Here is a 24,344-nt window from a genome sequence, read left to right as displayed (position 1 = left end):
TTTTTTAGAATTAAAAAACAATGTATATTACATGAAAACAACAAGTAATGCTCCATAAAGGTGAGTTGTTTTGGGGAAGTACAGATTAACCTAAACTTCTAAACATATTTTATTAACGTGTATGGTTACCTTTATAGCTGAGATTATAGCTATCTTTATAACAAAGTGGCACAGAGCCCATCTCATCCCCATCTGAGCCCATCTGAAGCCCTGCTTTATGGCTGAGATTCTAGCTATCTGTATAACAGAGCATTCCGTCACAGTGGCACAGATCCTATCTGATCCCCCCATTGTAAGCAGCAGTCCTGCCCTGCTTTATGGCTGAGATTCTAGCTATCTGTATAACAGAGCATTCCGTCACAGTGGCACAGATCCTATCTGATCCCCCCATTGTAAGCAGCAGTCCTGCCCTGCTTTATGGCTGAGATTCTAGCTATCTGTATAACAGAGCTTTCTGTCACAGTGGCACAGATCCTATCTGATCCCCCCATTGTAAGCAGCAGTCCTGCCCTGCTTTATGGCTGAGATTCTAGCTATCTGTATAACAGAGCATTCCGTCACAGTGGCACAGATCCTATCTGATCCCCCCCATTGTAAGCAGCAGTCCTGCCCTGCTTTATGGCTGAGATTCTAGCTATCTGTATAACAGAGCATTCTGTCACAGTGGCACAGATCCTATCTGACCCCCCCCCCCCCCATTGTAAGCAGCAGTCCTGCCCTGCTTTATGGCTGAGATTCTAGCTATCTGTATAACAGAGCATTCTGTCACGGTGGCACAGATCCTATCTGATCCCCCCCATTGTAAGCAGCAGTCCTGCCCTGCTTTATGGCTGAGATTCTAGCTATCTGTATAACAGAGCATTCTGTCACAGTGGCACAGATCCTATCTGATCCCCCCCCCATTGTAAGCAGCAGTCCTGCCCTGCTCAATGGCTGAGATTCTAGCTATCTGTATAACAGAGCATTCTGTCACAGTGGCACAGATCCTATCTGATCCCCCCATTGTAAGCAGCAGTCCTGCCCTGCTTTATGGCTGAGATTCTAGCTATCTGTATAACAGAGCATTTAGACCAATGAACCAAGATCTGAAATCCACTGCTTGCACCACTGCCTTATATCTAATGTTCTTAAACTGAATGTAAATTAATGAAATGTAAATTAGAAAAATAAAATAAAGGAAATTTTCACGTGAAGGGACTACATTTTGACGTATGTACATGTATTCAACATGTATTTCAAGTTCTATGTACAAACTGAATCTCAAAATTGATATTCTAGTGGATATTCTAGTTTGGGGAGGCTAAAGCTGGGCCATACATAGACTGAGCTAAAGCTAATGTGAGACTTAGTGGATTCGCTACTGGGGTAAAAAATTTACCCCCCTACTACCTCTTGCGGTTCCCCCTGACTTCCAGGGATTCTGTGCAAAAGTGCAGATGGGGGTATTTTTTTCACCCTAAAATGTTTAGGATATAAAAGTATTTATACATGCACTTCTGTGAGGGTTCTCCATCCACTTGTGTTTGGGATCAGTTAGCTTAAATGTGTTTTCGTTTTATAGAGAGAAAGGCAGTGGGTACTGACATCCCAGACACATTATATACAGTGAGATGCAGTCTGTATTTACAAAACCGGCACATTATATACAGTGAAATGCAGTGGGTACTGGGGGCAGATATTCACTACAAGTGCAAAAACAAACAAAAAAGAAATATAAAAGAACAGTTAGCATTTTGAGGGGGGGAAGAGTTAATTTAGGACTAGAGAAAGGGTCAAAAGGATATTACAGATGCCAGCTTACAAAAAAAAATATTTAATTTCAGCTGGTGAGTCGGCTTTTAGAGCATATATAATATAGTATCTGTGGGATGTGTTTACAGCCTGTAGAACCTCCATATCAGTATTTATTTCTTCAGTGTCTTCCTCTCCCCAGTCCTGCCTACATCTGTGGCTTGATTGGTTAATTTCACTGTTTGTCAACAGTACTGCACTCTGATTGGAGAAGCCACAAGTAGAAAGATCCAATCAGAGTGCAGCTGATTACAATAGAACCGGAGCTTGCAGGAATGCACCAACCTACTCAGATGTTAAATATCTGCACATAGAAAGTCAAGTACAGAGTGAGTTTTTTTTTTCTAATGCGCCAAGAAGGTTTGGGGAGGCTTGGCCTCCTCTGGCCTTATTGAAAATTCACCTATGTGTGAAATGTTTAGGATTCAATATAATGGATGATGATCAGTAAAGTGGCAGAATGTTACATGGAGTTGGCCAGAGACTTATCATAACGTTGCTACTCAATATCCACCAAAACTGTATGTCAGCAGAAAGCCGGACGCTTGCTTTGAGCTATCACTGATGAACCTGAGGAACATGTTCTGACCAGTGGAGGTGACTGAAAAGGAGAACAGGTGTCCGCAGAATGTCTTCAGGAGGGGTGCGTTAGTGGAAGTCCCATCATACACAGACAGGTAATCATTGCTACATGTGGGGCTTGGTTCTGTATAGAAATTGTTTGTGCTCATTGAGACCTAGAAGAAAGAAGAAACAGTTATAAGTTTACATTGTTTTTTTTTCTTGCATTTCATGATTTCAGCAGTTTTTACACTGCTGACAATATGAAATGTAGGGACCCATAGGGTTAACATGCCCCTATGGCTTTAAACCCTACCACTTCCTTAGTTTATGCTGTGACTGGGCAAAGACCCATGTATCTAGTTTATCCTTTGCACCAATATAGTGTTTAGCAAAGGGGTGGGTCTTCCTCTTTGGCTGCCTCTGTGTCTCTGGTGAAGGTCCACTGAGCCTGGCATCAACAGGGCCCCAGTAAAGCCATATTTTACCCTAGAGTCATCACCTACTCTAGTGAAGTCGGGGACAGAGACCTTATGAACGAGGACCAGTGAGATAGTTACTCTTGTAGAGCACTTTCTAGGAAAGTGAGATAGAGAGGGAAGGAAGTAAGAGCAGTTTAGGCTCCACCGAGGAAAGTAGCTGGAAGTACCCTTTCATACAGGCACTGTTGCCTCAGCATAGTACCACGGTTAAGACACAGGAGACAGGCAGTATCTAAACCCTGATCCACAGTCGGCTGTAGGACTCTTAAAGCTATAGGTATTCAACCTGAGGACTGAGGTATCTATCCTGACTGTTTCCAAAAGGGGTGCCAAGCTGACCAAGTGCATTTACCCTGCCCAGTCTCTAAAGGAGGTGGGATAAACCGGTGTGCATCCTCTATTTACTGCCCTTGGCTCCCTTGGTTACTTCCATTTAGAGAAGGCCCATCCTGAAGGATTGAGTCGCATGTACCCCATGCTCTAAACTTATACTAGCCGTGGTTTGACTGTTTTACAGCCAAATAGGGGTTACAGAATGTATATCATGAGTGCCCCCTGCTGACCTGTTCAGGAGAAGGCCAGGAAGAACAGCTAAAGCTACATTCACAGTTGGAACTTTTATTCAGTACAAAGAGTCCAATGAAGCATGCAGAGAAAGCTTTCAGACATGCTAAAATAAAAATCCAAATCCAAAATTGTAAGGGATCAAAATAATAGAATTATGATATAATAGAGTTGATGAGAGCAGGACATTTTTTTTTTTTTTTTGTCTACACAACTGAGGAACCTGCTAATGAAGGCTTTTTAATAGACCCAATTCCATTAATATAACTATTGATGGGTGACTCAGGAGTAAATTCAAAAGAGACTACAACATGTGAATTTAAACAAAGGTCCAGGACTGGTTGGAATTTTTCCCAGGGTACTAAATGAGCTTAGGTTCGTGATTGGCAAACCTCTTTACTTAATCTTTCAGGATTCCTTGTGGTCTGGCATCATGTTAAGAGATTGGTGGTGCCACTATTCAAAAAAGGGATCCTGTTCTCAGTCTGAAAACTATAGGCCTGTTAGTATGACATCAATGGCAGCTTTTGAAGGGGTACGATACTTAAATACATTGCTGATCAAAATATTATAAGTTTGTACCAACATTGTTTTGTGCGTAATAGATCTTGCCTAATAGATCTTGACTAATTGCCTTCTATGAAAAGGTGAGCAGGAACTTGGACTTTGGGATGGCAGTGGATGTGATCTACTTAGACTTTGCTAGTATTTGCTAGATACAGTACCATACAGAAGGTTACTGGTTAAATTAAGGAATATTGTCCTGGAACATAATATTTGTACTTGAATAGCTAAAGGATAGTTCATCCATTTAACAACAATGAGTTGGGGTAAATGGAGCATTTTCTAATTGTAACTGCTGGGGGTCTGTCCTTGGCCCTTTGCTTTTTAATGATCTGGAAATTGTAGGTACGTTAGGTACTAGACCTTCAGCCCACTCCTTACTGGGATCTTCCCCTCCTTCGGTTGGCAACCCTGCCAGCATGTATGATTGGATCATTGCATGTGAGGTCAATGCACAGAGAATTCACGGATAGATTGGGTGAATTTATCTTCTTACCTTTTGGGAAGCCGGAGCAGTAATGATGTAGGAACAGTTGCTATTAGGGGGGTAGTTCTTTGGGTATCCAGGGGAAATGATGTTCCTTGATGGGGTGAAATAAGTGCCTCCACATATTGCTGGTAGAATCAGAAAGGAAGCACATTAGTGGGATACCTTGATTATCAACTTCCCATCTCATATATAAGCAGTGGCTTAAGGTAACAGAGCCAAGGCACCACCCCCCAAAGAGTTCTCAGGGGCCTGATTTAAACCCTTATGCTCTATAAAGAGGCTCTATAAAGTGAATCTATACCCTGTTTATTGTTGAATGTTTTCTCTTTAGTAGGAGGAGTTACTGACCGCAGCTTAGTCTACAGTTTCAATCCATTAGTCTTGGGGTAGTGAGCAACAACCTTCCGTATCACTAAACATACCCTACTATAGAGTTTAAATACTGTAACAGGAAGCCCTAAGGACTTGAGTGTCTGTGGCCCAAGGGCAATGGCATAGCTAGATGTTACAGGACCCCACAGCACCTTCAATTTAGGGCCCCAAGTTATTGGTAGGTTGACTTTTTCAACTGCAATATACTGAAATTGCTCATAAATTAGGGTTTCTCTAGGCCCTCTACACTCCTGGGCCCCCCTGCACTATGGGTCTGACTCATATGTACAGTAGTTACCCAAGGGGCATAGTCATAATTGAGTTTGTGGACAGAAATTGAGCTTAAGCAGTGAGAGGTTCATTCATTGGGTGTACATTAACCCGCCTAGCACTATATTAAGTACAAGTTAATCAGGACATTTTTAGGGTATAGTGGCCCTTTAAGAATCCATCAGAGTATGATATATAATCTAATACAATGGCGGCACTGTAGCCAACCCATACTCACCTGTAGTGTACGAGGCACTGAAACCAGTCGCTTTAAGGTTTTTACTACCGACAAACTCCACTAACATCATACTTGACGAGGCGATCAGTGCAGGAACGCGTTTAGACCCACAGGTTCTGTCCAGTAGCAGCGGGGAAGTTCTGGTGCGCCCATCATAAACTCTAATGTAGTCAGAGGCACAGTTTGGGGCAGATTGGAGATTAAAGGCAGAAAACGTCAGGGTTACCTGCAGGGGCAACGTTAAAGTCAAGGATAAGTAACCCTTTAAAATAACTGAATTTAAAACTGATGAGAGTGCTATTTAGTGATTTTCATTGCAAGAAAGAGGCTGACTTTCTGGTGAGGAAAACATTAGAAACCTCAGATAACATTTCTCACGTCTTTCCTAACCAGATCAGCCCTCTTTCTTTCTCCTGAAAGTGACCAGCAGGTGGCGCTATCATGGCAAAATTCATTCATATTGACAGTACTTTATACTTTAATATCTTGAAATAAAATAAATAATTAAATAAATAAATAATTAAAGTAAATTACAAAAGTGATTAGAATAGCAATGATAATTAATAATAAAATGCATACTTTCATATTTTCTCGATAATGGCTAAGCAACCCTGAACCAAAGCAGGAATAGAATACTTGAAATAATAAATTATTCACCAGATTGGACGGTGCCTGGATGACCCACACACACTTGTCTTTATTTGGGTAAGGAGATGGATAATTGGCTGAGGTGATAGTTCCGGTGGCATCAGTGAGGAAATAACTACAGACATCTGAAAAGGAAAATATATATTAGGAATATTAGGAAATACCCATAAAACAGATTGCACTCACAAAAAACAGCTTTTGGTAAAGGCAAGATATGGCTCAATATGAGGTCTAGTAACCTATTTCAACAAACCAGCAGTTAGCCTAACAGTTGGAATAATGAAAGCAGGCAGCAGATTTGGTGGAAACATTGGCAAAACTCCCCCAATGACCAATAATTGCTTTTCCCTCCAGAGCCCAAACTAGAGATAGGCCTACCCCTAGTTTTCAACCTTCTTGGACACACTTTCCCCTTATTACATACAGTGGAGGAAATAATTATTTGACCCCTCACTGATTTTGTAAGTTTGTCCAATGACAAAGAAATGAAAAGTCTCAGAACAGTATCATTTCAATGGTAGGTTTATTTTAACAGTGGCAGATAGCACATCAAAAGGAAAATCGAAAAAATAACTTTAAATAAAAGATAGCAACTGATTTGCATTTCATTGAGTGAAATAAGTTTTTGAACCCCTACCAACCATTAAGAGTTCTGGCTCCCACAGAGTGGTTAGACACTTCTACTCAATTAGTCAACCTCATTAAGGACACCTGTCTTAACTAGTCACCTGTATAAAAGACACCTGTCCACAGAATCAATCAATCAAGCAGACTCCAACATGGGAAAGACCAAAGAGCTGTCCAAGGATGTCAGAGACAAAATTGTAGACCTGCACAAGGCTGGAATGGGCTACAAAACCATTAGCAAGAAGCTGGGAGAGAAGGTGACAACTGTTGGTGCGATTGTTCGAAAATGGAAGGAGCACAAAATGACCATCAATCGACCTCGCTCTGGGGCTCCACGCAAGATCTCACCTCGTGGGGTGTCAATGATTCTGAGAAAGGTGAAAAAGCATCCTAGAACTACACGGGAGGAGTTAGTTAATGACCTCAAATTAGCAGGGACCACAGTCACCAAGAAAACCATTGGAAACACATTACACCGCAATGGATTAAAATCCTGCAGGGCTCGCAAGGTCCCCCTGCTCAAGAAGGCACATGTGCAGGCCCGTCTGAAGTTTGCCAATGAACATCTGAATGATTCTGTGAGTGACTGGGAGAAGGTGCTGTGGTCTGATGAGACCAAAATAGAGCTCTTTGGCATTAACTCAACTCGCTGTGTTTGGAGGAAGAAAAATGCTGCCTATGACCCCCAAAACACCGTCCCCACCGTCAAGCATGGGGGTGGAAACATTTTGCTTTGGGGGTGTTTTTCTGCTAAGGGCACAGGACAACTTATGCGCATTAACGGGAAAATGGACGGAGCCATGTATCGTGAAATCCTGAACGACAACCGCCTTCCCTCTGCCAGGAAACTGAAAATGGGTCGTGGATGGGTGTTCCAGCACGACAATGACCCAAAACATACAGCAAAGGCAACAAAGGAGTGGCTCAAGAAGAAGCACATTAAGGTCATGGAGTGGCCTAGTCAGTCTCCGGACCTTAATCCAATAGAAAACCTATGGAGGGAGCTCAAGCTCAGAGTTGCACAGAGACAGCCTCGAAACCTTAGGGATTTAGAGATGATCTGCAAAGAGGAGTGGACCAACATTCCTCCTAAAATGTGCGCAAACTTGCTCATCAATTACAAGAAACGTTTGACCTCTGTGCTTGCAAACAAGGGTTTTTCCACTAAGTATTAAGTCTTTTTTTGTTAGAGGGTTCAAAAACTTATTTCACTCAATGAAATGCAAATCAGTTGCTATCTTTTATTTAAAGTTATTTTTTCGATTTTCCTTTTGATGTGCTATCTGCCACTGTTAAAATAAACCTACCATTGAAATGATACTGTTCTGAGACTTTTCATTTCTTTGTCATTGGACAAACTTACAAAATCAGTGAGGGGTCAAATAATTATTTCCTCCACTGTAAGTCCCTAAAACTCAGCAAAGTCTTTCTGATCCCGATACCCCAAGACATGTAGGGCAGAGAATAGAAGGGGATAGGGGTCATTTACAACTGCCCCTGTTGTAAGGCAGTAAATACAGTAATTTGGAACTATGCTGTATTTGGGCACGCCCACCCTGCATTGGTCTAGAGCAGGGCTGTCCAACTGGCGGCCCGCAGGCCCCCTCTGTGTGGCCCCCCACCTGTCTGACTGCTTTGATGGCTTACCTTTGTGTATTACCTTTAAATGGTATCAGTACTGAGATTAACTGCCCCCCTGCATTGCTCACACCTCAGATTCAGGCTGTAATCCCCCAGTATTGTTTAATCATGTAATCCCCTGTACTGTTCACACCTTTTAATGCCTTCATTGTTTTCCCCCTGCAGTGTTCACACCTCAGGCTCTGGCTGTAATCACCCACATTGTTCCCCTGTTCACACCTCAGACATTCCCTCTGACACATCCAGCATTGTGTCACTGTATGCTGCCTGTGTGTGCAATAGGGCAGGCATAGTATGGCACACATAGGCAGGGGTGGGCAGGAATAGTATGGCACACATAGGCAGGGGTGGGCAGGAATAGTATGGCACACATAGGCAGGGGAGGGCAAGCATAGTATGGCACATATAGGCAGGGGGGGGCAGGCATAGTATGGCACACATAGGCAGGGGGGGCAGGCATAGTATGGCACACATAGGCAGGGGAGGGCAAGCATAGTATGGCACATATAGGCAGGGGTGGGCAAGCATAGTATGGCACACATAGGCAGGGGAGGGCAAGCATAGTATGGCACATATAGGCAGGGGTGGGCAAGCATAGTATGGCGCACATAGGCAGGGGAGGGCAGGAATAGTATGGCACACATAGGCAGGGGTGGGCAGGAATAGTATGGCACACATAGGCAGGGGGGGCAGGCATAGTATGGCACACATAGGCAGGGGAGGGCAGGAATAGTATGGCACACATAGGCAGGGGTGGGCAGGAATAGTATGGCACACATAGGCAGGGGAGGGCAGGAATAGTATGGCACACATAGGCAGGGGTGGGCAGGAATAGTATGGCACACATAGGCAGGGGGGGCAGGCATAGTATGGCACACATAGGCAGGGGAGGGCAAGCATAATATGGCACACATAGGAAGGGGAGGGCAAGCATAGTATGGCACACATAGGCAGGGGAGGGCAAGCATAGTATGGCACACATAGGCAGGGGAGGGCAAGCATAGTATGGCACACATAGGCAGGGGAGGGCAAGCATAGTATGGCACACATAGGCAGGGGAGGGCAGGCAGAGTATGGCACACACAGGAGGGGTAGGGCAAGCAGTACTCTGCCTGCTCTATGCCTCCCCTATGCTGCCTGTGTGTGCCATACTCTGCCTTCCCTATGCTGCCTGTGTGTGCCATACTCTCCCTGCCCTATGCTGCCTGTGGAAGGTGAACCTGGCAGCGGTTTGTTCCTGGAGTTTGGCATTTGGAAATAGCCATTATATGGTCCCCAAGGGGTGTAATTATATGCTGGGGGGTTGCTGTGCTATCCACAGAAAGGGAGGAGGCATATCGATTTAAGTGTATGACATAATATAATTCTTTCATATATAAATGAAGGGTGATATCCCTTCAGTGAGCACCAACCATTGGGTTTTTGCTGTGTTGCCACCATTAATGTGGGGATGGTCTTAAAAGCTCTTGTGATAGCATGGGTGTAGTTTGAAGTGGGTGTGGTTTAAAAAAGGGGAGTGGTCAAAACTGGCTTCCATTATCGGCCCTCCACCATGTAGGCAAGAAAAATTCCCGCCCTCGGTGCCACAGAAGTTGGACAGCACTGGTCTAGAGGGCCCAGAACCCTGAGAGCAAAGTTGGCTAGTGTTTAAGAACCAACTTGTCCTGGCCCATTGGTTCGGTGCTTACCACACTGGTAGAGCCGGTTAATCTTTGTTATATCCAAGCTGGTCATTGTGCTTCCCGGTCCCAGTGGTGTATTGGGGTCAGGCTTGGCCACTATAGTGTTTTGTCCAGTTGTGTTGCTGAAAGAATACCTACAATCAGAATAAGAAAAGCAAGAGGTAAACTCAGCCATTCTATAATCTCTCGTTCTCATAATCCCTGGTAGTAAGAAATCTAGTAATACAGGTGGTAGATCCTTGTGTCAGTGTTGGGGTGCTTAGTAAATAGAACCCTCCATTGCAGAGTCAGCATTCCAGCTATTCTTACATATAATATATTATACATATTTCCTCTACAGTGGGAAATTCTGCTGTCTGTATGTACCTCCAGGTATCTGGTTCATATTCCTATTTTGGATCCTGTACCCTCCAAAAGACCCTATCCCTCCCAAGAGTTCATCATCAAAAAGTGGGACAATTTAGACCCCACCCTAATCGTTAATGTTCACACTCAGACCTGGCCCATCTGAGAGCTCTTGAGACATTTTAGGATCTCTTATAAGGGCATGGCTATAACTTTGGAGGCAGCAGACCCTGCCTTGGAGGTATGGAGGCTCCAGAGGGACACATAACATATTGAACAAGATTGATATACTCACGCTGCGTAATGCATAATAGAGTGGTAGTCATACGCTGTGTTAAGGTTGTTGGTATTCATTTTCTCAAAGTTGGCAACATCACCTGTCATAAAGAGCAGATAGTAAGAAATGGAGCATTTTTACAACATGATTTCAGCAGCCTCCATAAATCAAACCAAATAAAGTAGTCCATGTAATTGCCACCCCACCTACTGAGTAACATTTCCAACTGCCATGTGTTTTTTCCTAGACCTAAGGTCTAATATCATAACTCTCAACACTGGAAAACAAAAATCACCCCAGATCCCCCAATCACGCCCAGTTACACCCAGACATGCCCTCAATTCATCTCATGCCCCACCCACTTCCCAGGGGGGAAGGTTTATGTAAGTTATGTTTGCTTAGAATTCCACTGGCCCCAACCCAATTTGTTTCCTTCCAGAGCCCTCCTGTGCTGTGTCATTAGTTAGGAGGGGTGTGACATAACAGCTATGGGGGTGAGAGCATGGGGGCCCTTTAGTTTCTGGTGGAGATGTTACTAACCCCACATACCTGGTGAGATGTACTGATACATTATGTCAACATAGTTATCCCGGTCGCTCCTGGAGTGCTCATGTACAAAGCCCAGGGCATGGTTGAGTTCGTGCATGGTTGTCCCCTCGGAAGTACAGTAAGTTTTCTGTACGGACACCACTTGGGCGCCTCCTTGCCGTCCCATGTAGGACCAACAGCTGGAATAAAACATAGGAAAGTTATTGCTAAACTGGGTAAAGCACTTTTCACCCCAATATACAGTAAAACAGTTGCTGTTGTTCAGATCTGACACTGCGAACATTCTAGTGATCTGATTGGCTACAGGCTGTTCTACGACTATGAGCATTATCATGCTTTGATTGACTACAGATTGGTCTACTGCTGTGCTCATTGTATGTTCTGATTGACTGCAGGTTGGTCTACCACTGTGAACATTTTAGTGCTTTGATTGGATACAAGTTGGTCTGCTGCTTTAAACATTCTAATGCTCTGACTGGCTACAGATTGGTCTACTGCTGTGAGCATTCTAATACCCTGATTGGCTACAGGTTGGTCCACAATTAGACAAATTCTTATTCTCTGATTGTCTATGGTTGTTGCACTTTAAGCATTTTTGTGTTCTGCTTAGATGTAGGTTGGTCTACTAATGTAAGCATTCTAATGATTTCATTGGCTACAGATTGCTCTACTGCTGTGGTCATTCTAATACCCTGACTGTAGGTTGATTTACCACTGTGAGCATTGTAATACTTTGATTGACTATTGATTGGTATACTAATGTGGTCATTCTAATGTCCTAATTTGGCTACACGTTGGTCTACTAATGTGGTCATTCTAATGCTCTGATTGACTCCAAGTTGGTTTACTGCTGTGGTCATTCTAATGTTTTGATTGGCTACAGGTTGGTTTACTGCTGTGGTCATTCTAATGTCCTAATTGACTTGGTTGGTCTACATCTATGAGCATTCTAATTCTTTAATTGGATATAGGTTGGCCTACCACTATAAGCATTCTTGTGTTCTGATTGGCTACAGGTTGGTCTGCTGATATGAGCATCTGAGTGCTCTTATTGGCCACAGGTTGGTCTAGCACTGTGCACATTTTAATCCACTGTATGGTTCCAGTTTGTTTTTATAAACAGTCACAATATTGAATCAATATTAATTAAGTAATATAACAGTATTAAAGTAATATTAAATGTGAAAATGACACCATAATAAGAAAATGCTCCTCTCCCAACAACAGAAAAAGTCACTATGGAAAAAAGCTGTTACCATGGGGAGACACCATTAGGCCTATGGCACATGGGGAGTTTTAGCCAACACTAGCATCTGGGGGTAAACAATGGTGGTCAAAGCCCCCCTCTTTCTTCTAAAGAGAACAATACAGACAATAGTTACAATAGATATTGCCAAATTTACCCATCGCCTGATGTTATAGCGATATAATCATCTTCATCAGTGTAAGGGACAAACTGCACGCAGGTCAGGGTGGCGTACACTTGCATGGCCGTCATGATGGTGTTGACTTCATTGTTACCTGGGGGCAGCAAAAGAATTGATTTACTGTATCCTACACAATGAGGGTACAAAGGGGGAGGGGCATTAAATGTGAAGAAACCTTAAAAAAATGTAAAGTAGATCTTCAGCTTCTCTAAAACAGACTTGTTTGCACCACCTAGCTTTCGGGTCCTAACCAGCAAAACCTTGGTAGAACCTGGCCCCTGTGCCCAACCTATACCTGCATCTTCCCTCTCTGTATGCTACTTAGGAGCCTACTTCTGCGTTACTTCAAGACAGTAAATCTTCAGGAGCAGAGGGGGAGTGTGCTTCCCTAATCTGACCTGTACCCAAGCCAAATTTAAGCCCTAACTTGCTGGTTCCACAGGCTTTGGGTTGACCTGCTCATCATCAGTACTGTGGTTGATTATGGGTGATCTACACTGTGATGTTCATACACCTGGCCACTAGATGTCACTAGGGTTGCCACCTTTCTGTAAAACTTTTACTGCCCAGTAGGGGCAGGAAAAAAGGGGACGGACAGTGACAAAAAAAGGGTGGGGCCTGTAACATAAAAGGGGCAGGCTATGAGACAGCGGCAAGAAGGCAGGATATAGAGTAATCTGGGAAGGAAAAGAGGTCATTTGGGTTGGACTGGGGGTGGATCAAGGGCAGGCCAGTGGCTTTTCTTAAGGCTAATGTCCCACGGGGATGATTTAGTCGCTGCGATTTTTAAAAATCAGGTTCAACTAAGGGTATTAAAGATTTAATGGCAACTACATTGCAGGTAAATTTGTAATACCGGCCCTGGCCTTGGCAGGTGTTTTACTGGTTAGGCCAGGTGGAAACCATTGATGTCACTATGTAAACTACGTTTTATATTGTTAGGAAGTTCCTGCCAGGAGTTTGTAATGGCCAAATTAATCTGTCAATAAAGTCCTGTTCCTCCATCCTGATTCCTGACTGCTAAACAGAACATACGTCATGCTTAAAGCTCATTTTAGGCTGAACATCCACTTGGGAAACATGCAATACCACTGGGAGATAAAAACTTACTGTACTGTTCATCCAGTGTGTACGGCACATACACGGTCCCATTTATTTTCTGCCATAAGCAATCCGTGCAGTTCAGGGCGCTGCGTGAGACCCCAATGGCGATGTCCCCATGAACCCGCCGGACTCTGCTTGCTGATTCAAAAAAACACAAGTTACTTGGAATACATTTGAAGGAGCAGAACAATAGTGATGGAAAAATCTGTTTTCTAAAGAACTCCTAAGAGTAGGAACCCATGGAGCGGTTCAGTTGCTGTCGATAGATCTCTGCTATCGCAGGCGATTAACCGCTTTGAAATGGTGATCCTATCTGATCCCCATTGTAAGCAGCAGTCCTGCCCTGCTTTATGGCTGAGATTCTAGCTATCTGTATAACAGAGCATTCTGTCACAGTGGCACAGATCCTATCTGATCCCCCATTGTAAGCAGCAGTCCTGCCCTGCTTTATGGCTGAGATTCTAGCTATCTGTATAACAGAGCATTCTGTCACAGTGGCACAGATCCTATCTGATCCCCATTGTAAGCAGCAGTCCTGCCCTGCTTTATGGCTGAGATTCTAGCTATCTGTATAACAGAGCATTCTGTCACAGTGGCACAGATCCTATCTGATCCCCCCATTGTAAGCAGCAGTCCTGCCCTGCTTTATGGCTGAGATTCTAGCTATCTGTATAACAGAGCATTCTGTCACGGTGGCACAGATCCTATCCAATACCCATTATCTTCCATGTCTTCAAATATAATTTTTACCAACCTGGATAACAAAATACCAGCCAAGTGACAACCATAACTATATCACTATAGAGACGATTTATGGTGCCAATGGGCCCAGGGCAAACATCTAATTGATGGATATACTGTGGCCACACCCAAAAATATGTAATAGTCCTACCCTCAAGTGGGTGAACTGGAATAACAGCCAGCGAGGTAGATAAATCATGATTACCAAATGCGAAACAAAGTTAATCGACAAAGTGTCAAAATCCAGGAAAATGGTGTGTTGTAGAGCATCCCCCGCACCCCGTCCAGTGGATTAAAATGAGGGATCTGACATTTCTGGGGTATGTTTTCATCATATGTTATAGCCAGTGAAAGGCCTGACGGTAGCCTCCCTGACTTGGTGGGTCCTGGGCTAATGCCCCTTTTGTCTTTTTATTAAAACAGTCCTAGACAGCACCAACCTACTGGGTTCCCACAACCCCCCCCCCCAAAAAAAAACTACTACCCTAGTTTACCTTTATCGGCATTCATGATCATACTGAAGACATCATTGTGGTCAGGTGTAACCGTTTGTACTGGGGGAACAAAGCAAAAACTCAATTTTATATATAGAACAATTATATATATACTGTATATAGCTTGCTATAATTGTTACAGTTAGAGCTGCATTATTTCCTGTCAGCTGATCTCTGAGGGAGCACACAGCCCATCACAAAATGGTGGCTCAAGGGAAAAGATGTAAGGGCAATATTTACTGATATATATATTCCAGTTTGGTAAGATTATTTAATAGGTCACTTAATATGATATAAACTGGTATTCATTCTAAAGTTTTCCTTTAAGAAGGGAAATCAAAAATACTGTGATAAGGATTCAGACAAGTATTTTTGTATTTTAAATAACTCAGTTACCCATCAAGTGAGATGATAGTAATCTGGGTTCCAAGTTACAGCAAGTTAGCAGTACACTAGTGCTGGAAAAATCTGTTTTCTAAAGAACTTCTAAGAGTAAGAACCCATTGAGCAGTTCAGTCACCGGTGATAGATCTCTGCTAATATTAGTTTTTCCCATACTAGGTACAAATAGCTTTGCTGATAGCAGCAGAGACAATTATTTATGGTGCCAGTGGGCCCAGGGCAAACATCTCATTGATGGATACACTGTGACCACACACAAAAATATGTAATAGTCCTACCCTCAAGTGGGTGAACTGGAATAACAGCCGGGGGGGTGGATAAATCATGATTACCAAGTGGGAAACAAAGTTAAAAGTGTCAATCCAGGAAAATGGTGTGTTGTAGAGCATCCCCCGCTCCCTGCCCAGTGGATTAAAATGAGGTGTCTGACATTTCTGGGGTATGTTTTCGTCATATGTTATAGCCAGTGAAAGGCCTGACGGTAGCCTCCCTGTCTTGGTGGGTCCTGGGCATATGCCCCTTTTGCCTTTTTATTACAACCTACTGGGTTCCCGCAACCCACCCCCCAAAAAAACTACTGCTCTAATTTACCTTTATCGGCATTCATGATCGTACTGAAGTCATCACTGCTGTCAGGTGTAACCGTTTGTACTGGGGGAACAAAGCAAAAACTCTATTTACATGTAGATCAGTCACAGTGGCATAGACCCTACCTGACCCCCCCCAGTCCTGCCTTGCTTTAGGGCAGTGACACATGGGGAGATTAGTCGCTGCGCTAAAAATCTTCATTGTCGTGGGCGACTAATCTTCCCATAATGCCATCCCACCAGCTAGAATGTAAATCAGGGTTCCCGCAAACCCCCCCCCAAAAAAAACTACCACCCTAATTTACCTTTATCAGCATTCATGATCATACTGAAGTCATCACCGCTGTCAGGTGTAACCGGTTGTACTGGGGGAACAAAGCAAAAACTCCATCTTACATGTAGAACAATTATATATATACTGTATATAGCCTGCTATACTTGTTACAGTTACAGCTGCATTATTTCCTGTCAGCTGATCTCTGAGGAAACACACAGCCCATCATAAAATGGCGGCTCAAGGGAAAAGATGTAAGGGCAATATTTACTGATATATATATTCCAGTTTGGGGAGATTCTTTAATAGGCCACTTAATATGATATAAACTGGTTGAGTATTCATTCTCAAGTTTTCCTTTAAGAAGGAAAATCAAAAATACTGTGATAAGGATTCAGACAAGTATTTTTGTATTTTTTTGTCGAAGGAGCAGTACATAGTTATGGAAAAATCTCTTTTCTAAAGAACTTCTAAGAGTAAGAGAGATTCTAGCTATCTGTATAACAGAGCATTCTGTCACAGTGGCACAGATCCTATCTGATCCCCCCATTGTAAGCAGCAGTCCTGCCCTGCTTTATGGCTGAGATTCTAGCTATCTGTATAACAGAGCATTCTGTCACAGTGGCACAGATCCTATCTGATCCCCCCCATTGTAAGCAGCAGTCCTGCCCTGCTTTATGGCTGAGATTCTAGCTATCTGTATAACAGAGCATTCTGTCACAGTGGCACAGATCCTATCTGATCCCCCCATTGTAAGCAGCAGTCCTGCCCTGCTTTATGGCTGAGATTCTAGCTATCTGTATAACAGAACATTCTGTCACAGTGGCACAGATCCTATCTGATCCCCCCATTGTAAGCAGCAGTCCTGCCCTGCTTTATGGCTGAGATTCTAGCTATCTGTATAACAGAGCATTCTGTCACAGTGGCACAGATCCTATCTGATCCCCCCCCCCCCATTGTAAGCAGCAGTCCTGCCCTGCTTTATGGCTGAGATTCTAGCTATCTGTATAACAGAGCATTCTGGCACAGTGGCACAGATCCTATCCGATACCCATATATCCTAGGGTGCTGGACCTTACCTCTTGCCGTAGGGCATACCCACCTTGTGTGAATGTTAAAGAATAGGTAGGGATTGTGTGGGACCTGTATTACCAGCGCTGGATTCGTAATCCGGCTGCCCCAAGGCCGCCCCATAGGTTGCTCCCTTGCGCATGCGCATTACGGTCTATACACATTCTCGAACACCCCCCCCTCCCCCTTGCAGGGCGCATGCGCTTCCGTTTATACTAGCATACGGAGCAGTGGGGAGAGGTCCCCATTGCTCCGTATGGCAGCAAATATTAGAATTTCAGTGCGGCGGGCGGCATGCCGCCCCAAAATTGTTGCCGCCCTAGGCACGGGCCGTTGTGGCCTCGACACAAATCCGGGCCTGTGTTTTATTGTCTGACAGGGAGGGTATTATTTCTCTTTACCAGTTTAACAGCTTTTCTGATAGCAGCAGAGATGATTTATGGTGCCAGTGGGCCCAGGGCAAACATCTCATTGATGGATACACTGTGACCAGACACAAAAATATGTGATAGTCCTACCCTCAAGTGGGTGAACTGGAATATCAGCCAGGGGGGTGGATAAATCGTGATTACCAAATGGGAAACAAAGTTAAAAGTGTCAATCCAGGAAAATGGTGTGTTGTAGAGCATCCCCCGCTCCCCGCCCAGTGGATTAAAATGAGGGTTCTGACATTTCTGGGGTATGTTTTCGTCATATGTTATAGCCAGTGAAATGCCTGACGGTAGCCTCCCTGACCTGGTAGGTCCTGGGCAAATGCCCCTTTTGCCTTTTTATTAAAACAGTCCTAGACAGCACCAACCTACTGGGTTCCCACAACCCCCCCCCCCCAAAAAAAAACTACTGCCCTAATTTACCTTTATCGGCATTCATGATCATACTGAAGTCATCACCGCTGTCAGGTGTAACCGTTTGTACTGGGGGAACAAAGCAAAAACTCCATCTTACATGTAGAACAATTATATTTATACTGTATATAGCCTGCTACACTTGTTACAATTACAGCCCATCACAAAATGGCGGCTCAAGGGAAAATATGTAAGGGCAATATTTACTGATATATATATTCCAGTTTGGTAAGATTCTTTAATAGGCCTCTTAATATGATATAAACTGGTTGAGTATTCATACTAAAGTTTTCTTGTAAAGGAGAAGGAAAGGCTAATAAAGAGTTAATCTCAAGCTGCAGGCTTACCTTCAGTTCTCTCAATAGCGCCCTTAAGTCTCCCCATATTTCTCCTGTTCAGATGATCAGAAGCCTCATTGGAAAAAAAACCGCTGAGCTCTGTAAAGAAAGTTCCCATAATGCTTCACTCCTGCACCGAGACCCAGACCAATGTACATGCTCAGTTAGTTAGACTATGAGGGAGCTTCCTGCTGATTGGCTCAGATCCACATTCCTAAGGGGGGGGGAGGGAGTTCTTGGCATTCTTGAGGGAGGGGGGAGCATCTTACATGTAGAACAAATATATATATACCGTATTTACTGTATATAGCTTGCTAAACTTATTACAGTTAGAGCTGCATTATTTCCTTTACAAAAACCCAGAGTAGATGTGCAATAGCTCTAAGGGGCAGGGCCAAAACTAGGGGAAGGCAGAAGAATGTGCCCAGGGTGCTGGACCTTACCTCTTGCCGTAGGGCATGCCCACCTTGTGTGAATGTTAGGGAATAGGTAGGGAATGTGTGGGACCTGTTTTACTGTCTGACAGGGAGGGTATAATTTCTCTTTACCAGTTTAATACCAGCTTTTCCTATACTAGCTACAAAAAGCTTTGCTGATAGCAGCAGAGACGATTTATGGTGCCAGTGGGCCCAGGGCAAACATCTCATTGATGGATACACTGTGACCACACACAAAAATATGTAATAGTCCTACCCTCAAGTGGGTGAACTGGAATAACAGCCGGGGGGTGGATAAATCATGATTACCAAATGGTAAACAAAGTTAAAAGTGTCAATCCAGGAAAATGGTGTGTTGTAGAGCATCCCCCGCTCCCCGCCCAGTGGATTAAAATGAGGGGTCTGACATTTCTGGGGTATGTTTTCGTCATATGTTATAGCCAGTGAAAGGCCTGACGGTAGCCTCCCTGACCTGGTAGGTCCTGGGCTAATGCCCCTTTTGCCTTTTTATTAAAACAGTCCTAGACAGCACCAATTTACCTTTATCGGCATTCATGATCATACTGAAGACATCATTGTGGTGAGGTTTAACCGTTTGTACTGGGGGAACAAAGCAAAAACTCCATCTTACATGTAGAACAATTATATATATACTGTATATAGCTTCCTACACTTGTTACAGTTAGAGCTGCATTATTTCCTGTCAGCTGATCTCTGAGGGAACACACAGCCCATCACAAAATGGCGGCTCAAGGGAAAGGATGTAAGGGCAATATTTACTGATATATATATTCCAGTTTGGTAAGATTCTTTAATAGGTCACTTAATATGATATAAACTGATTGAGTATTCATTCTAGTTTTCATTTAAGAAGGGAAATCAAAAAGGATTCAGACAAGTATTATTGTATTTTAAATAACTCAGTTAACCATCAAGTGAGATGTTAAGAGGCCAGGTACTACATATATATATAGTACCTATATATATATATACAGTATGTGTGTGTGTGTGTAAATACAAAGGACTTACCTTTATTCTTTTTGCATAGCGAGGTCTGAAATCAAATAAACAGCTTTAAAATTCTCAACAAAGCATATGTACCAGGCAAAGGGAATGGTAAGAAGCAAAGCATGGGTATGGGGCAAAGGGAATGGTAAGAAGCAAAGCATGGGTATGGGGCAAAGGGAATAATAAGAAGCAAAGCATGGGTATGGGGCAAAGGGAATGGTAAGAAGCAAAGCATGGGTATGGGGCAAAGGGAATGGTAAGAAGCAAAGCATGGGTATGGGGCAAAGGGAATAATAAGAAGCAAAGCATGGGTATGGGGCAAAGGGAATGGTAAGAAGCAAAGCATGGTATGGGGGCAAAGGGAATGGTAAGAAGCAAAGCATGGGTATGGGGCAAAGGGAATAATAAGAAGCAAAGCATGGGTATGGGGCAAAGGGAATGGTAAGAAGCAAAAAGCAGCAAAGCATGGGTATGGGGCAAAGGGAATAATAAGAAGCAAAGCATGGGTATGGGGCAAAGGGAATGGTAAGAAGCAAAGCATGGGTATGGGGCAAAGGGAATAATAAGAAGCAAAGCATGGGTATGGGGCAAAGGGAATAATAAGAAGCAAAGCGTGGGTATGGGGCAAAGGGAATGGTAAGAAGCAAAGCATGGGTATGGGGCAAAGGGAATAATAAGAAGCAAGGCATGGGTATGGGGCAAAGGGAATAATAAGAAGCAAAGCATGGGTATGGGGCAAGGGAATGGGAAGAAGCAAAGCATGGGTATGGGGCAAAGGGAATAATAAGAAGCAAAGCATGGGTATGGGGCAAAGGGAATAATAAGAAGCAAAGCATGGGTATGGGGCAAAGGGAATAATAAGAAGCAAAGCATGGGTATGGGGCAAAGGGAATAATAAGAAGCAAAGCATGGGTATGGGGCAAAGGGAATAATAAGAAGCAAAGCATGGGTATGGGCAAAGGGAATAATAAGAAGCAAAGCATGGGTATGGGGCAAAGGGAATAATAAGAAGCAAAGCATGGGTATGGGGCAAAGGGAATAATAAGAAGCAAAGCATGGGTATGGGGCAAAGGGAATAATAAGAAGCAAAGCATGGGTATGGGGCAAAGGGAATGGTAAGAAGCAAAGCATGGGTATGGGGCAAAGGGAATGGTAAGAAGCAAAGCATGGGTATGGGGCAAAGGGAATGGTAAGAAGCAAAGCATGGGTATGGGGCAAAGGGAATAATAAGAAGCAAAGCATGGGTATGGGGCAAAGGGAATAATAGAGAAGCAAAGCATGGGTATGGGGCAAGGGAATAATAAAGAAGCAAAGCATGGGTATGGGGCAAAGGGAATAATAAGAAGCAAAGCATGGGTATGGGGCAAAGGGAATAATAAGAAGCAAAGCATGGGTATGGGGCAAAGGGAATAATAAGAAGCAAAGCATGGGTATGGGGCAAAGGGAATAATAAGAAGCAAAGCATGGGTATGGGGCAAAGGGAATAATAAGAAGCAAAGCATGGGTATGGGGCAAAGGGAATAATAAGAAGCAAAGCATGGGTATGGGGCAAAGCAGGGGTGGGCAAACTTTTTGGCTCACGGGCCACATTTACTTACCCCTGGGCCGGACCGGGCCATGGGTATGGGGCAAAGGGAATGGTAAGAAGCAAAGCATGGGTATGGGGCAAAGGGAATAATAAGAAGCAAAGCATGGGTATGGGGCAAAGGGAATGGTAAGAAGCAAAGCATGGGTATGGGGCAAAGGGAATATAAGAAGCAAAGCATGGGTATGGGGCAAAGGGAATAATAAGAAGCAAAGCATGGGTATGGGGCAAAGGGAATGGTAAGAAGCAAAGCATGGGTATGGGGCAAAGGGAATGGTAAGAAGCAAAGCATGGGTATGGGGCAAAGGGAATGGTAAGAAGCAAAGCATGGGTATGGGGCAAAGGGAATGGTAAGAAGCAAAGCATGGGTATGGGGCAAAGGGAATGGTAAGAAGCAAAGCATGGGTATGGGCAAAGGGAATGGTAAGAAGCAAAGCATGGGTATGGGGCAAAGGGAATAATAAGAAGCAAAGCATGGGTATGGGGCAAAGGGAATGGTAAGAAGCAAAGCATGGGTATGGGGCTAAGGGAATAATAAGAAGCAAAGCATGGGTATGGGGCAAAGGGAATGGTAAGAAGCAAAGCATGGGTATGGGGCAAAGGGAATGGTAAGAAGCAAAGCATGGGTATGATTAAAAAGTAATAAACCAACAGTGGGGGCAAAGAGTGTATTTCACTTACCTTAACAGGGGCGCTCAGTGCCCGGCCAAGAACACAGACCACGATAATAAAAATGGAGCAATCCATGTTGTACCTTGTGAGCAACTGAATTCTACTGAGCGTTGCATACTCTAATCCCCAACCCTTATATTTAGAGTCAACCAGTGGTCTGGGGTGGGAGGCAGATTTGACAATTAAATTACACCTTGAAAAACTGCCCTATTGTCTACAGTCATACACATGTTAATTAGTAGCAGCCCCTTTTGCTGAACCGCTCCCTCCACTTTAGTGGGACACTCCTTGCCCTTCGTTAGATTAAACAACTTTTGAACTGGATTTTTGATTCATGTATTATGGTAATCTTTCCAAACTCTTCCCTGAAGAAAATCCACATTCTGACAAAGCAGGGGTCAACAATTAACCCATACCACCCTAAAGAACATAGATTGGACTGTAATTAAAAAAGCAGACAAAGTAAGCAGGACATTACTATGTTAAGGGGTTGGGAAATGTAAGGGGCAGATATAATTTAAAAAGTGTATTTGATGATGATTAGGTATTGTTACAGGTGGTTGTCACTAGAGGGCAGCATTAGATAGAGAATTCCTTCTAGGTTCTGGAAGCAGAGAGGAAGGGGGTGTGAAGGATTGCTGACTAACTGCATAGGTGAAAAATTCTGTTCCTGAGTTTATCTGCAAGACCCGTGTGGTGTGACATTGGTGGGTTCTACAAAGGGTTAATTTTGCTATAATACAGTAAAAGATGTCAGCCTAAAGGATATCAATAAATCATTGTTGACGTTGAATGGACAATGTAGAGTCACAAATGTAATTTTATGTAGGAAAGTCATTACACATTGAGAACGTAGGGTGCCTCCTTGATTTAAATCTCTGTGATGGTCTGACTGGTGTTCTAAAGAGTGTTCACACCAGCCTAAAACCTCACTAAAAATCCAAGCTTTGGGTTGGGCTTGGACCAAGGGGGTTCTGGGACACAGAATGAGGACTATGAGAGCCTGGCCCCACCGAGAGATTCTCTGGTACTCTGATAGGCCAGCACTGGCTATATCATTCAGCTTAGAACACACAGTAGGGTTGAAGAGAATTATTCTTCAGACAATAATGTAGATATGTGCTTTAGCTTGGGCTTGAAAACACTGTAAAAGTTGCTTTGGCTTAGGTTTAAACTTGAACCTGGGGGTTTCCCGATAATTTGGAAGCCTAAAGCTAAAGGTGGCCATTCACAGGCAGATTTAAGATGACGATTTGGGTCCTTCAGACTGATTTAGCAGCTTATCTGCCCGTGTATGGGGCCCTCCTAAAGCCCTTCTGACCAATATCTGGCCAAACATTTGCCAGATTTTGATTGGCAGACTTGGTTTTTCTGTTGGATCGAGGACCACATCAATCAACCAATGCGGTTCTTGATCCAACAGAAAAACCAAGCCTTTTAATCAAGATCTGCCCGATTTTTGGCCAGATAACGGCCATTATCCAGCAAAGCCTGAATAATTGCAGCAAAATTATTGAAAACCAAATTCTTGGTTTAACTTGATATAATGGATTTTTCCAGTAGATGTAGTTCTACATGTAGAACCTCAAGCGGTATGATTCTTGGTGTTGTCTTCTTGGAGTATGTATGTAAAGTGAGCTCTGGCAACCAAACCTACAGTAGATCCCAGGTAACTGATGGTGTTCTAAAAGAATAAGAAGAAGCATGGTTTGTGTTGGACAGAATTTCGCACTAAGGCCAATGGGTTATTAGATACACTACTGATTGAGGACATTGCAAATGAAGTAGAGTGATGAGTTTTCCAATAGATGTAGTACCCATTACATGTAGAGCCTGAAATCGGACATTCTTGGTGTTGCCTTCTTGAAAATTGTACTTTTCTTAAGAATATGAAGCCCCATAATTATTTGCACCTGCACCTACGGACTAGCATGTATTATCCATAATGTTTTTCCCAGTATTGGCAACTGTGCATATATAAAGATAATGAAGGTTCTCTATAATAGCCTTGGATTTTTGGCTGATCGTTATACAAGTAGCGATGAGTGAATCTGTCAACAATTGTACAAACCAGCCCTGTGCAATGAGCAAGTCTATGGCCAACAGCTGGCCAAGAAAGCATACGGTTGTACAAAGAAATAGGTCTTCTGCAAGATTTTGTGGAACAGGGCTGAAACGATTAGGCTGTAAGGACTATTAAGCTACAGTATCTTGTGATGATGTCCTACAAACATTGTCTATAAAGCAGAAAAACAAGG

The 24,344-nt window shown here is 43.4% G+C and overlaps 1 protein-coding gene across 1 annotated transcript; it reads right to left on the bottom strand.

Annotated features, from left to right (window-relative positions):
* Nucleotides 1-1,605: 1,605 nt before the first annotated feature.
* On the bottom strand, nt 1,606-22,179 carry astl2d.1 (astacin-like metallo-endopeptidase 2 gene d1). Its single transcript, XM_004913367.4, has 17 exons — nt 22,096-22,179; nt 19,851-19,875; nt 19,362-19,421; nt 18,394-18,483; nt 18,056-18,115; nt 16,162-16,221; nt 15,861-15,920; nt 14,868-14,927; nt 13,639-13,770; nt 12,505-12,622; nt 11,102-11,280; nt 10,571-10,652; nt 9,937-10,064; nt 5,990-6,105; nt 5,333-5,558; nt 4,459-4,577; nt 1,606-2,528 (listed from the first exon to the last, which is right to left on the bottom strand). Exons 1-17 carry the CDS (start codon nt 22,159-22,161, stop codon nt 2,295-2,297), a joined length of 1,815 nt encoding a protein of 604 aa, XP_004913424.2. The 5' UTR covers nt 22,162-22,179; the 3' UTR covers nt 1,606-2,294.
* Nucleotides 22,180-24,344: the final 2,165 nt, after the last annotated feature.

This window comes from Xenopus tropicalis, chromosome 4, assembly GCF_000004195.4.
Source record: "Xenopus tropicalis strain Nigerian chromosome 4, UCB_Xtro_10.0, whole genome shotgun sequence".
Taxonomy (NCBI): Eukaryota; Metazoa; Chordata; class Amphibia; order Anura; family Pipidae; genus Xenopus; species Xenopus tropicalis.
Note: the sequence above shows the minus strand (reverse complement) of the source record. Positions and strands in the feature narration are given on the sequence as shown.